Below are 14988 nucleotides of genomic sequence, written 5' to 3' on the forward strand. Positions count from 1 at the left end.
ACCCTGGTTCCTCCCATATGAGCTGGGAGAGCCACTGGCCCCACCCCCAAGGTGATAAGTTGTGGAGGAGGGGTCCATTACCCTGCCCCACTCACCTTGTAGAGGGCTGCGGTGATGAGAGCCAGCAGGACCAGGCCCCCCACGCTGCTGCCCACAACGATGGGCAGGTAGTTATAGACCTCGGAGCGCTCCACCACCGTCTGCACCTGGGGGAGAGGGGCTGTGAGATTGGGACCCAGGAGTCCTGGCACCATCACCCACCCCTCCTCTAACACACCAGACTCCACTTCCTCCCAGAGCAGGGACAGGACCCAGGCGTCCTGGCTCCCAGCTCTAACCACTGGCCAATGCTCTCTATCCCGGGCACAGTCACTCTGGTACCTGGCGCTGGACGAATCCCTCCGTCTGGGTGTATTTCTCCTCCTCGTATTCAATCCGGGCCTCACTCACCAGACTCACTTTCTGCTGCTGAGTCTGGAACACAGAAATTCACCGTCCCTGACCAGAAATGACACAAACCAGCCCAGAGCATCGTCCCAGGGGGACCCAGAGCAATTTACAGGCTGTTCACACATTGGCAATCCCTTGCCCAGCACTGAGATGCAGCCACCTCTGGGGTGAGGCATGGGGGCAGTTCACATGGGGGGCTCTGTCATACCTGGGAGACCCACTGGAAGCTGACATTCCCTTTGATCATGAACTCCAGCGGCTGCTGCATTTCCAGGGAGGTGATTCTGCACCGGATCTTCTTACAGGTGGCCACGGAGCAGTCCTGGGGGTGGAAGGATATCGCCATGTGAGGCAGGGGGCGTGCAGGGTCTCAGCATGACCATGAGGCTTGACAAAGCCCTGGCTGGGATGATTTAGTTGGGAATTGGTCCTGCTTTGAGCAGGGGGTTGGACTAGAACCTCCTGAGGTCCCTTCCAGCCCTGATATTCTAGGAGGGTCTGGGTCTGTCTATAGCAGGCGTCCCGACCCCAGCCCAGCCCCCCACTCACTGTCTGTGTTAGTGCAGAGGGGAAGGGGCTGCTGGGACCCGCATCAGCCTGTACTCACCAGCACGGGGCGCTCGTTCATCTGCTTCACAAAGTCCTTCGGACCAGGCGTTTCAGACTCACTGGTGCACTGAGCCAGCTGTGGCTGGGGAGGGAGAGAGACATGGTTTTAAGAGGGGAGGGAAAGGGACATGGGGACTTTCCCCTCTAGGGGGCGCCAGCTACAATCCAGCCCCAGGGCAGGGGCATGGCTGGCTGTGGGGAGGTGGGGGAACATGTGGCCTATCCCCCCCTAGGCAGCCTGTCCCAGCAGGGGGCACTGTAGGGCAGAGCAGGCGTCACTGGGCCCATCTCACACACACACACAAGGGCAGGGAGAGGCAGGTACCTTGGAGGGGACGACCTCAGAGGCGTCCCACACCCGGACGCCGCTCAGCTCCACAGGGAACTGGAACGTGACCGAGATGGGGATGCTTCGCTGCCGCAGGTTCTTGACCTGAAAGAAACAGACTCTCCATAGGGCACTGCAGGAAGAGAATCCAGGTGCTCTGATCCCCAGTCCCCGCTCTAACCCTCAGACCCCACTGCCCTGCTAGATCTGGGGATAGAACCCAGGAGTCCTGGCTCCCTGCCCTCCCCCACCCCTCTGTGCTCTAACGCACTAGATCCCATTCAGGAAGTTCTGCCTCTGGGGAGAGGCTCTCGTGATGTACACACAGGGATCTCGCCTGGTGTTGGGTGGCTCTAGGGTTGCCAGGCTTCCGTTTTTTTGCTTAAACACCCAGTCAAAAAGAGACCCTGGTGGTTCGGCGGTGCAGCAGGGGACTGGGGCTAAGGAGGCTCCCTGGCTGCCTGCCCTAGTTCCGCGCGTCAGATCCCTACAGTCCCATGACACATGGGTGGCCAGGGAGGCTCCCTGCATTGCCCCCGCACCGAGATCCAGCTCCAGAGCTCCCATTGGCTGGGAACTGTGACCAATGGGAGCTCCAGGGGTGGCATCTGTAGGCACAACGGCCGCACATGGAGTTTCCCTGGCTGCCCATTCATCTAGGGGCTGCAGGGACCTGGTGGCCGCTTCTGAGAAGGCCGTTGGGATTCTGAACCCCTCTACACAACTCAACCCTCTCCGCCATCCCTGAGCCCCCTCCAGTATCCCAAACACCTCATCCCCAGCTCTACCCCAGATCCTGCACCCTCCAGCTGGAGCCCTCACCCCCTCCCACACCCCAACCCCCTGCCCCAGCCCAGTGAAAGAGAGTGAGGGTCGGGGAGAGGGAGCGATGGAGGGAAAGGGGATGGAGTGAGTAAGGGCAGGACCTCAGGTCAGGGGCAGGGCAGAGGTGTTCACTTTTGTGCAAGTAGAAATTGACAATCCTAGGGGGCTCTTGTACCTGGGAGACCCATTGGAAGCTGCTCTGAGACCCCTCCTTGCCCCGTCTCCCCCCACACACACTGTGCACTGCCGGCCTCACCTCGTACTGATGTGTCACTGGCACACTTGTTCCTGCCTCCTCGGAGAAGTTGACGTACTTGGTCGACTCCTCGAGGCTGGGGAAGGAAAAGGATGGAAGGAAGGAGAGAGACGGGAGTGTGATGGATGGGGCTGGAGAGTGGCAGTGGGTGGGGGCATTGTGGTGCAAGGAGTGGGGATGGGGGCCCAGTAGGGGGCGCTCTCCCCTCTGTCTCTGCACTGACCTACCTGGTGAGGATGATGAAGATGCCGTACTTGACTGGCAGCTCCGCCCGGTGAATCATGCGCTCGGTGATGGGGACGCCATTGTCACTGGGGGGAGGGGAGGGCAAAGGAGAGAGATGTGAGGAGACACAGGCAGGTAACTGTGCAGGGAGGCTGCACCACAGGCCACTACATTGTCCTGCTCTGTGCATGGCCCCCTCCCACTGCTCTCCACTCCTGTGGTGGATTAGCCAATGGGGCCCATGCCCAGAGGCCCCAGCCAATTGGGGGCCCCCAGAAAAATGGGAGCCCCTGCATCCCAACCCGCTCTGCCTGCCCGGCACTCCTGCCACTCCACGCACCCCGACCCCACTCCCTGGGCGGAGTGCCGGGAGAACAGGGGGCGGGGGAGGGAATGCAGGCAGAAGAGGTGTGGTGTGGCCCCCAGTTGCTCTGGCCCAGGGGCCCCACAAAACCCTAATCCACCCCCTACCCATCCCACCCCCTGGCCCTGCCCAGCCCCCTCACCTGCTGGCCTTGGCCGTGATCTGCAGCCTGTCCCCCAGATCGGCCTCAGAGGAGACGTCAAAGGTAGCCATGAAGACGGCCTGGAAAACACAGGGGGTGGGGGGGGGTGAGCGTCAGGGCCTGGGGAACTGCCAGAGACTGCAGGGGTGGAGCAGGCACAGGGGATCAGGGGGTCTGTTGTATGAACTTAGATGGAATCCAGGGAGGCGAAGGTGTTAACATGACCCTGCCCCTGGCCACAGACAGTGCTAATCCGGTTTGGGATCCAGAGACCTCAACCCGCTCTGTGCCATGCCAACACCCCATTAACCATCCTTTTTAGGACCTGACTCCAGCCCCGGAGTGACCTCAGGGCTCTGTTTGCACTGACTCACCAGGCTCCCCGGGGCGCTTTCCCCAGCACATCTCTTGTCACGGGCTGGGCTGACCCCAGGGAACTTCCCCTCTCTGCTCCCAGCTGGGCTCACACTAGGGTTGCCAACTTTCCAATTCCACAAAACCGAATACCTTTGACCCTCCCCACCTCCGAGACCCCTCCCCTATCCTGCCCCTTCTCTGAGGCCCCGCTGCCACTCACTCCATCCCCTCTCCCTCAGTGACTCACTTTCCCCCAGCCTCACTCAGTTTCACTGGGCTGGGGCAGGGGGTTGGGTGAGGATACAAGCTGGGGATGTGGGCTCTGGGATGGGGCCAGAAAAGAGGAGTTCAGGGTGTGGGAGGAGGGGGCTCAGGGCTGGGGCATGGTCTTGGGTTGTGGGAGGATGTTCAGGGCCTGTCCCTACCTCAGCTCCACTCCAGAAGATGGGATGGTTGATCTGGCAGGTGCTGTTCCTTTGAGTCTGTTCCTCGGAGCCCACGGCCGAGCTGCACTTAACGGCCAAGGCCCTCCTGTTAGACTGAGTACAGGGGACCAGCTAGTGAGACACGCAGCTCACAGCACCCCTGCCAAGTCCTCACATCCGTTCACCACAGCTTAGCACACCTGCACCCTGCAGCTCAGCACCGCTGCTGAGCCCCCACACCCACTCCCTGCAACTCAGCACCCCTGGCGAGCACCCCACCTGCTCTCTGCAGCTCGGCGCCCCCACCAAGCCCTCCACCCGCTCTCTAAAGATCAGCCCTCCTGACGAGCCCCCTACCCGCTCCCTATAGCACAGCACCTCCTGCAGAGTCTGCCCCTCATGCCTGGTGTACGTTCGGGTACCTGGAGCAGCAGGACGCGGCGGTAGGACAGCGCAGCCGGGTAGAAGAACTGCACCGTGGTGCTGTAGGAATTCTCCCCACGGTTCTGGATGGAGACAGCGGTGTTGAGTTCTGGGGTGACCCCCACCACCAGGGTGCTCAAGCTAAGGGGGGAGAAAGGGGTGAGCTTCCTCAAGGCAGCATCCTGTCCTCTCTGTGAACTTCTTCTAGCAGTGCCCAGCCAGGGACCCCAGTGCTGTGAGCTTCCGGCAGTGCATCTTCCCCACAGCAGTGCATCCTGTGACACTACGCCTCATATTCTTCATAGAGATGTTGTTGTGATATGAATATGGCAAAACTAAGTTGTATTTTATGCAAGATGGGTCATCTGCAGTATCATTGGAAAGGTGATGATTTACTGAATGTGATTGTCCTATTTGTATGCGTGTGTCCTTTCTGTATCTGAAGTTAGGAATATTGACTATGTAACAATTACAAGTGGGTTTGCACCTGGGGAATGCCCACCAGCGAAAATGCCATCAGTCTGGCTGGTTCGCCAATCTGTCATTAGGGAGAGCAATCAGACTCTGATGTTGCTAATCTCCCACCTTCCTGTGAAGTCTTCTGGAGGATTTATGGCTGCTTTGACCCTGCAGGGTCATGTGATCATGTCTCCTAGTACTGGACTCTATCTTGGACTGCTAGTATTTTTCCACAAATAGGGGATGGGGTTCAAACAGGGAAACAAAGGATTCCCACCACAGGTAAGTCCTATATAAGGCAGGGAAGTGAGTTAATCAGGGCCGGATCTCCACTGAATCCCTGCCCAAGATGAAAATACCTAAGACTGATCTGGGGAAGAAAGGACTGGACCCGGGCTAGAAGGTGTCTGGCCTGTGACAGGAATATCTGGGGTTCTAAGCTACAAGCAAGAGCAGTTTGTCTACAGGAAACTCTGCAACCTGCTTAAAACAACGTTTAGGGTGAGAAATTACTGCTTGTAGCCAGTTTCTTTTGTGTATTAAGCTTAGTTTGTGAGTTTGTTTTATTTGCTCAGTAATCTGCTTTGATCTGTTTGCTATCCCTTATAATCACTTAAAATCTGTCCTTTGTAGTTATTAAAATTGTGCTTGTTTTTTCTAAACCAGTTTGTGCAATTCATACCTGGGGGGCAAAAAGCTGTGCAGATCTTCCTCCACATTGAGGGAGGGGGCGATTTTCATGAGCTTACGCTGTACAGTTTTCTGTGCAGTTCAAGACAATACAATTTTGGGTTTACACTCCTGAGGGTACTTGAGTGCTGGGCAGTTCCCGAGCTGAGTCGATGCAGAGCCGATCTCAGTGTCTGTGTCTGTGTCTTTCTGCAGCTGGGTGTGTCCCTAGCTGGGTGTGTGCTGGAGGCTGGAGGGCCTGGCTCAGCAGAACAGTGTAAGGAAGCCCAGGCTGGTAGAACCGGTGGGCTCAGTGGTACCCCAGTACATCAGGGGACAGCCCAGAGCACGGGGGACAACCCTTCACACCCAGCACCCAGGATCCATCAGCCCTGAAAATCTGGCAAGATCTCCAGCTGGATGCTGAAAATCCAAGTTGTGATCAAGCCGGATGCATCCCACCAAGGTAGGTGTTTTGAGGGAGGATTCAGTGACTTACCCAGAGAAATTGAAGGAGATTTCTAACTGGTCATCGCAGCGGCCATCCGGGCCACAGTCCTTCTGAAACGGGAGCTGGGGGGAGACCCAGGAGAGCAGGATCAGAGTGGGTGGGGAGGGGGCTGCAGCACCATCTGCCAGAGCGACACTGCAGGGACCCAGGGACCCTCCCATTACCCCAGTACCTCACAGTGCCCTGCACAGGGGGACAGCTAAACCCATCCTCAGCTCCGCCCCCCCCCCCCACCATTCCTCCTCATCCTCTGCCCAGCAGCAGTTTCACACTTCTAGTGGCTCTACGGCTGGAGGACTGGCTGGCTCAGGGGGATGGGGAACAGGGCATGGGGCCTTTCCCCGCTAGGGGGCCCTGGCCAAAATAAATATTGAAAATTGTGCAGCAAAAGGTTGGAATGTTCCCACGGAGGGGAGATGGGTCCGTCACCAAGGCAAACTCAGCATCCATCTCTGTCATCTTCTAGTGGCTGCGCTGTATAAACAGGTTTAGGAGGCTGCTGCTGCCTCTTAATTTTCCAGACTCTTGCTTTCAAACCCCATGTCACTGGTTCGATCCCTGCAGCAGACCCACCATGGGGCCCGGATCTGGCACCTTACCGAGACTGAAGACACTGGCACGGAGTCCTCGCTCAGTATGGGTCTGAGGCCACCAGCAGCAGCGATGGGCTCCCCTGTCAGGGTGTAGTTGAGGCGCAGGGTGATTGGGGTCACAGTGTCCTCTGGGCAGAGCTGGGGAGACAGAGAGACACGTCAGGCCCCTGAAGGAAAAGGGGAACTGGGGGCTGTGTGGGACCCAGAGAGAGGTTTGTTCTTTGTGTCATTTGGGGCAGGGTTGGAGGACCAGACACAGAGGGAGGGGTAGGTGTTAGGACCCCCCACACTCACAGGTAACTTTATCCGGTACGCCTCACATTTCTTCTCGATGCCGAGCCGCAGCTCCCTGCTCAAGACGGGGCTAGTGGAGTCGAAGGCGGCTCGGATCTTCGTCCGTCCGGGGTCCAGGGCCAGGCTGTACTGGATGGTGCTGGAGATCCTGTCGCCTACGGGGGAGGAGAAAACGAGGGACAGAGAGACCCAGAGAGTGGAAACCTCAAGGAGAAATGGGACATGGGGCCTTTCCCCCCAGAGGGTGCTGGTTCCAATCCAACCCCAGGGCAGGGGACTGGCTGGCTCAGTGGGGAGGGGAGCGGGGGTGGGTTTGGTCTGACCTAGGCTGTCCATGGTGCTCTTAGTGACGGTGAAGCAGATCTCTGCCCTGCTGGCCTCCGTGTTGAGCTGCTCCTGCCCCTGGCAGTCGAAGGCCGAGGTGGGGATGGTTGGGGGCTGGAAGCTGATGGAGACCCTGACTCTGAGCACTGGCCGGGACCTGCCATGGGGGGAACAGAACCATCACCCAGCTGCTCCCTGCAATGGGGCCAGGCCCCGTCCCTTCCCAGAGCCTCCCACCCAGCCTAGATGTGCTCACAGCACCCCAGGGAGATGAGTTATGGACACACAGTTCTCCTAGAGAAGACGCTGGGGGGCAGAGAAGGGAGCAGAAGAGCTGCCGTTGTGCCATTCTCCAGCAGGGGGCAGCAGTCTCTCTCCCTCTGTCTCTCTCACACACACACACACACAGACACACACACACACACACAGAGTAAAAATTTTATTAAAGTGAATCTTTGAAATGAAATATACACAGCTTGAGAGGAAGGTACTGTACATCTGGAGTCAGGCTTGGGTTATGGGGGGTTACAGATATCGTTTGCAAGGATGAAAAGATACATACATATCGCATAACCGGCATAGACCCAGATTGGGGTGCAAGAGTTTTTAAAGTGTCAGTGGATAAGTTGGCTCGGGTACGCCACCCATGGAATGAATAAGGAGTCCAAGTCGGTATTGGTGTAGCGGATAAGTACATGGGTGGGGTGCGTCCCTTGGTCCGTCAGGGAAGGGAGTGGGTGATTTCCCTGGTCGGCTGTCTCGGTTACTTGGTGTGGTATTGGTGGTGTCCGGTGATGCATTCGGTATAAATGTCTCTTGACCATCTGATGGCGTCGGACACCATGAGCTGTCTCATGAGCCGAGCGTAGCATCGACTGACCCCGTACGCTCTCAGAACCGGCTCGTTGCGGGGGTCCCATGAGCCCAAGGCTCCCACGATCAGGGTGTGTACCTGGACTTTGTAGCCCTGGCCTCTCAGGGTCTCGGCCAGGTCTTGTCTACACTATACAAAAGGCAGCTTTTGGTCACAAAACAGTGAAGGTTTACACATGACAATGCGACTTTTGGCGACAAAACTCTCCTGTTTTGCCAACAACGTAAAACCATCTCGATGAGAGGAATGGAGCTTTTCGCGACAAAGTTTTGTTGACAAAGTGCCAGTTTAAAGCCTGGGCTTGGTTATGTCGCTATAATTTGCCTCCAGGAGGTTTCCCACAATGCCCTTCCTGACAGGGTGACCAGGTGTCCAGTTTTTGACTGGAACAACTGGTGGAAAAGGGACCCTGGCAGCTTCAGTCAGCACTGCTGACCGGGCCGTTAAAAGTCGGTCGGCAGTGCAGCGGCTCTAAGGCAGGCTAGTCCCTACTTGTCCTAGGTGGGGGGGCCATGGGGTTCTGCGCAATGCCCCTCCCTGAGCACCAGCTCCAGCACCGCTGAGGGGGCAGTGCCTGTGGGTGAGAGTGGCACGGAGAGCCTGCTAGCCCCCTTCGCCTAGGAACCGGACCTGCTTCCTACTTCTGAGCAGGAGATGCCCAAGGTAAGTCCATGCCCCAGCCTGGGCACCCCCCAAACCTGGAGCCACCTCATGGACCCCAAACCCCTCATCCCCAGCTCAACCCCAGAGCTAACAAACCCCCTGCCCCAGCCCAGAGTTCCCTCCCACGTGCTGACCCCTCATTCCCAGCCTCACCCCAGAGCTAGCAAACCCAGTCCAGAGCCCTCATCCCGTCCTGCATGCCAACCCTCTGCCTCATCCCACAGCTCCCTCACTCACTCCAAATCCCTCGACCCCATCCCCCAGCCTGGAGCCCCTTCCTGCACCCCAAACTCCTCATCTTTAGCCCCACCCCAGAGCCTATACCTGAGCCAGAGCCCTCACCCCCTCATGCACCCCTACGCCCTGGCTCAGCCCAGAGCCCCCTTCTGCATCCTGAACCCCTCATTTCTGGCCCCACTCTGGAGCTTGCACTCCCAGTAAGAGCCCTCACCCCCTCCCGCACCCCAACCCTCTGCCCCAGCCCAGTGAAAGTCAGTGAGGGTGGAGGAGAGTGAGACACCGAGGGAGGGGGAATGTAGTGAGCGGAGGCAGGGCCACCGGGAAGGGGCAGGTGTTCGGTTCTGTGCGACTAGAAATTTGGTAAATCTACGTCCTGACTGCTCTAATCAGCAGTTCAAACCCAGCTGCTCTGCAGCCATGTAAACAAGCATCCGCCCTCCTCCTTTAAAGGCCCAGGAATTTTTGAAGTTCCACTTCCTGTTTGCTCAGTGTGGTGAGCTCACGTGGCATCTCCCCAGCTGACCATGGCGGCTCCATGCGGCAAACGCTCTCCCGCTTGGGCCACTGTGGAGCTGTTGGATCTGCTGAGTATATTGTGAGAGGAGTCTGACCCGTCCTAGCTCCGCTCCAGCCATAGGAACTTCAAGATTTACAGGTGGATTTCTCATGGCTTATGTGAGAAGGGCTACAAATCAGGACATGGTGCAGTGCAGAGTGAAGATAAAGGAGCTGAGGCAGGTGTACCAGAAGGCAAGGGAGGCAAACCCTCACTCCAGTGTTGCGCCCAAGAGCTGCTGCTTCTACAAGGAGTTGGACACCATCCTCTGTGATGACCCCATCTGCACTGCAAAGAGCCCCTTGGACATTTTGCTGGGAATGGAAAGTGGACCTAACCCTGACGATGAAGTCGTGGACGAGGAGGTCAAGTTGGAGGACGTTATGAACCCTACGTCTGGTATCACAGTGAGTCAGGAGCTCTTTTCCACTCTGGAGGGGTGTAACCAGTCCCAGCAGTCCGTCTCTGGTGAGAACAATGTAGGAGAGGAGACCCCTGGTTAGTGATCTTTTTGAGCAGATACTGCTCGATTACATGGCTGACAGCTGTCCTTTGCTCTGAACACTGTAGTAGTGGGCGAAGAAAGAGATAGAAATGTGCAAGACTTGCTGTGTTCCTGTGTGCCGCGCTTTCCCCTGTGCAGCTTAGCAGTGCAGCAGAACAGGGTGTTGATGCACCCCCAGATTTCATGGGAATTCTCCAGAGAGATCTCTAGCAAACTACCTGGAGGTACTCGCCAATCCTCTGCCAAAGGTTCCTTGGCTGAGCTGCTTTGTCCCTTCCCCATTGTAGGAAACTTTCCTGCAACACTTGGCAATCACTAGTGTAGGGACCAAAGAGGCACACAGGTGAGCAGCATAGGGACAGGGTCTGAACCTAGATGCAGGCAGTAGATGCACCTTTGCTTCCTCTCAGGAGTGAGATATCAGCTTCAATGACCTCTGACTGTGCAAAATGGTGGCACGGCTCACAATATTGTCCCCAGTCCCCTTCACCGATCCTCTGAAAGCATCAACACCCTTTGCTCCATTTTGAATGTCCACCCCTCACCTAGGCCAGACTCACCATGTTTAGGGTGTTCGTTGAGATGTGTGCTTGCCAAGGGACATTGAGAAAGTGATTGGTAAGTTACAAGAGGTGTATTTTACTGTAATGATTCAATGCTGTGCATGAACTAACAATCATGCTTCTGTGCATTATTTCTTGTGCATCTGCAGCTGTGGCATTCTGGGGACCCCACTACACACCAGCGGAGCACCTACGCCAGATAAGGAAGCAACCAAGGTGGAGCAAGGAGGACATGTTCAGAGAGGTGCTCCAATCCTCTGAGTCAGAAAAAAAAATAACACATGGTGCTGAGGGAAATAGAAATTTGGGAAAACTGCTTTCCATGCCCTCCCCACATTCCTCCCAATCATTCCTTGCAACTTCCCGGAATGTCTCAGGATCCCATTCACTCCAACTCTTCAGACAGCTTCCAAATTAATAGCTGGACATACGCACAGCTATGAGAGCCTCCCCTGCCCTGCACTCTTATCTCCCTTCCTTTTGTGTGTGTTAATTGACATTTAATAAAAACAAACTCTCTGAAAGATAAACAATCATTCTTTGTGTCCTACACGCATGGGCAGCAGGTATCAAAGGCCAGGGAAGGCTGAGCCTCCCCAAGCTGCCCTGCATGGCCCTGCACACACTTCACCCCCAGGTCCCCTCTTGCTTCCTGCCGCACTCTGCTGTGGCTCTTCCCCCTTGGCTCGGTTCCAGCCTGGGGCTGGGGCAAGTGGGGGCCAGCCTGCGGCCAGAGACTCCAGGCAGCTGGAGCGGGTGCTTATATCACCCGCCCAGCGCTCAGGGTCTGGGGTCTGCACTGCCTGCCAGGTGCTCTGGGATGGGGGGAACCCACTGCCTGCCCACACGGCACTCCAGGGGGGCTCTCTACCCATTCACCTGCTGCTCCAGGCCTGGGGGTGCTCATTCGCCTATTACTCCTGGTCTGGGGAGAGGACATGCTGACTGCTCGTCTGCCACTCCTGGGCTAGTGGGGAGGGATGTGCTGTCCACCTGCCCAGCGCTCCAAGGGGTGCACTGCCCACCCATCCAGTGCTCTGAGGTTGTGGGGGCTCCACCCGGTGCTCCAGGACTGGATACAGTCAGGAAGACCAGGGCTTGAGGGGATGAGGGCGGCTCTGTTGGGGAAGTGGGAGATGGGAGGGGTAGGGCCCGAGCAGATGGGGCAGACTGGGCAGGGGCTAGCCTCCCCAAGCCTGCGGTTCACCAACCGCCCATGCCTACACATAGTGATTGTTGCTGCTAGTAATGTATAGGTGCATTCTAATCATTGGCTTACTACAAGTCCCAGTCAGGAATCACAAGTGCGAGGCCAAATACGATAACTGAGTTAAATGAAGCATGGCATCTTGCTGTATAGAAATATACATTACTGGTTTGCAATCTCAAAATCTTGCTTCAAAGCCTCCCTGATTCAAATTGCCCCCCCCCCCTCACCTCATAGTGCCCCTCTAATAGCCCTGGTACCAGGCTGCTCAAAATCAGCAGCCAGCTGATCTGCTTCAGCACTCCACCCCAGGAGAATCTTTTCACCCTTAGCCTCACAAAGATTATGGAGTGTGCAGCAGTCAGCTATGACCATTGAAATGGTCATATCACTTAGATCTAACCTGCCATAAAGGCATCGCCAGCACGCTTTTAATCTGCCAAAGCACATTCCAGGGTCATTCTCCATCTACTCAGCCTATTGTTGAAGCACTCCTTGTTGCCGTCCAGGTTTCCCAAGTAAGGCTTCCTGAGCCATGGGAGTAAGGGGTAAGCAGGGTCTCCCAGGATCACTATGGGCATTTCAACATCCCCCACTGGAATCTTCTGGTGTGGAAAGGAAGTCCCTGCTTGCAGCTTTCTGTACAGGCGAGTGTTCTTCAAGATGCGTGCATCATGCACGTTCCTGAACCATCCGTGCTTATGTCAGTGAAATGTCTACAGTGATCAACAAGTGCCTGCAATACTACGGAGAAGTACCCTTTTCTATTGATGTACTCCATCGCAAGATGGTCCGGGGCCAAAATTGGAATATGCACCTCGCTGCAGTTTGGGAATCCCACATCCGCAAAGCCATCCACTATTTCACGCATGTGGCCAAGAGTGATGGTCCTTCATAGCAGGATGCGATTAATGACCCTGCACTCTTGTGTTAACACAGCACCCATGGCTGACTTCCTGACTCCATACTGATTCGCGAGTGACTGGTAGCAGCCTAGAGTCGTCAGTTTCCACACAGCAATCGCCACGCGCTTCTCCACTGAGAGGGCTGCTCTCAGTTTGGTGTCCTTGCACCGCAGTGCTTGGGCAAGCTCTGCGCACAGTTCCAAGAAGGCGGCTTTCTGCATCCGGAAGTTCTGCAGCCACTGCTTGTCAACCCAGATCTGTATTACGATGTGATCCCACCACTCAGTGCTTCTTTCCTGAGCCCCAAAGTGATGGTCCACCTTGTTCAGCTGCTCCATGAATGCCAAAAGTAACCTGGTGTTGCTTCTTTCCATGGCACACAGCAGGTCAGGCAACACTGATTCCTGTTCAGATTGGGTGCCCATGATATACTCCACAACCAGCCGCGATGTGTTCACAACAGTGACCACAACAGTAGAGAGCATTGCAGGATCCATCCTTTCACACAGAGATGGCAGGCACACAATCAACAAGGGGTGTTAAAAATGCCACTAAAAGTGGTCAGAAGACCATGGAATGCTGGGACAGAAAATAAAGCATCATGGGACATTGAGCTAGCACACATGAGGTGCTGTGATCCACTCCACCTTTCCATAACTTCTAGTTGCAGTATGTGGCGAGTCACATACTTGAATAGATACCCACACAGTGCACTGCTCTCACTCTCAGTCCTAGAGCACCAAGTGTGGAGGTGCTCTGCCGACACTAGGAGCATAGTGTGAACATGGAATAGCGATGAAATTATAGCGCTTCTTGATCATTGACATAACTTCTATCAAAACAACTCTGTAGTGTAGACAAGGCCTGAGACTGTAATGTGGAGCAGTGCAACAACAGAGTAACTCACCTCAGCAGCAGGACCTGCCCTTGTGCTCCCACCGCGATGTCTGGGAGTCCGTCCCCTGTCAGGTCTGTCCCACCACTGACGGCCTGGCCAAAGTACTGCAGCCTGCTGGAGAACAGTGACCCCTCGATGCGCTGTGGGGCAGAGAGAGCAGTAAGGGGCGGGGAAGGAGCGGCTGTACTGTATAATGGGCACTAGGGTGCAGCGGAGGATGAGGGGTGGGGAAGGGGCGGCTGTGCTGTATAATGGGCACTAGGGGGCAGCAGAGGGTGAGGGGTGGGGAAGGGGCGGCTGTACTGTATAATGGGCACTAGGGTGCAGCGGAGGATGAGGGGTGGGGAAGGGGCGGCTGTGCTGTATAATGGGCACTAGGGGGCAGCAGAGGGTGAGGGGTGGGGAAGGGGCGGCTGTGCTGTATAATGGGCACTAGGGAGCAGCGGAGGGTGAGGGGTGGGGAAGGGGCGGCTGTACTGTATAATGGGCACCAGGGGGCAGCAGAGGGTGAGGGATGGGAAAGCAGCTGCTACAGGCTAATAGGCACTAGGGGGCCGTGGGGCCCCATGATGTCTCTTTCAGGATCTATGGTGACCCCTCCATGCAGGAGCTGGGCTCACCTGTCTGTACTGGGGACTGAGGCCTTCCTTTTCCCCATGGAAGATGTACAAGGCCCCACGATTGTCGTTCTCCAGGGGGGCCCCAATGGCCACGTCCGTCTGTCCGTCCCCACTGATGTCCCCGATTTCAGACATGCTGGCCCCAAAGCGCCCAAACGCCTGCTCCGTCTGCCCTTGCAGTGTCTTCCTGCAGGTCAGTGTCATCCTCTGCAGGCCCCATCCAAAGAGACACATGGGGAAAGGGTCAACACTGACAGCCAGCAGAGAGTGCCCCCTACTGACCCCCTTTTCCCTCTCTCTGCAGCACAGCGCCCCTTGGTGCCACTCTGGGGCATTGGGGCCATCACTGACTGGCAGGGAAGAGCGTTCTCTAATGATCCCCCCACCCTGCTCCCTGGAGCACCACACCTGCTACTGCCATGCTAATTTTCCCAGTATCACAACCCCATGGCAGTGCAGGCAAGAAGAACCCCAGGCCATCCATCTTCCCCCTGGCTGCATCCTCTTTCTTACCGACCAGTCAATCAGGCAGATAGAGACCTGCCCTCCATTCAGAGGTGTATAGTACATGGGGGCTCCAATTAGAACCAGGTCCGTGTTCCCATCTCTGTCGAGGTCCACAGCACACAGTGTACCCCCGAAATACGAGCCAATCTGGAGAGGCAGATAAGTCACCCCTTCAATTTAGTCACCGCTTGCTTCT

At 56.4% G+C, this 14988-nt stretch overlaps 1 protein-coding gene across 1 annotated transcript in view; it reads right to left on the reverse strand.

The window, feature by feature from the left end:
* LOC120403215 (integrin alpha-D-like) overlaps nucleotides 1-14988 on the reverse strand; it is a 54719-nt gene that overhangs the window by 18345 nt on the left and 21386 nt on the right. Inside the window, exons 13-29 of the mRNA XM_039534074.1 lie at nucleotides 14799-14939; nucleotides 14286-14492; nucleotides 13675-13805; nucleotides 7254-7411; nucleotides 6931-7085; nucleotides 6643-6774; nucleotides 6032-6105; nucleotides 4404-4545; nucleotides 3982-4095; nucleotides 3200-3279; nucleotides 2696-2779; nucleotides 2469-2544; nucleotides 1385-1492; nucleotides 1058-1141; nucleotides 659-772; nucleotides 382-474; nucleotides 96-206 (exon numbers count right to left, since the gene is read on the reverse strand). Coding sequence (XP_039390008.1) covers nucleotides 96-206; nucleotides 382-474; nucleotides 659-772; nucleotides 1058-1141; nucleotides 1385-1492; nucleotides 2469-2544; nucleotides 2696-2779; nucleotides 3200-3279; nucleotides 3982-4095; nucleotides 4404-4545; nucleotides 6032-6105; nucleotides 6643-6774; nucleotides 6931-7085; nucleotides 7254-7411; nucleotides 13675-13805; nucleotides 14286-14492; nucleotides 14799-14939 — 2004 coding nt within the window. The remainder of the gene's footprint in view (nucleotides 1-95; nucleotides 207-381; nucleotides 475-658; nucleotides 773-1057; nucleotides 1142-1384; nucleotides 1493-2468; nucleotides 2545-2695; nucleotides 2780-3199; nucleotides 3280-3981; nucleotides 4096-4403; nucleotides 4546-6031; nucleotides 6106-6642; nucleotides 6775-6930; nucleotides 7086-7253; nucleotides 7412-13674; nucleotides 13806-14285; nucleotides 14493-14798; nucleotides 14940-14988) is intronic.

Source organism: Mauremys reevesii, linkage group 4 (genome assembly GCF_016161935.1).
Source record: "Mauremys reevesii isolate NIE-2019 linkage group 4, ASM1616193v1, whole genome shotgun sequence".
In the NCBI taxonomy this organism is placed as follows: Eukaryota; Metazoa; Chordata; order Testudines; family Geoemydidae; genus Mauremys; species Mauremys reevesii.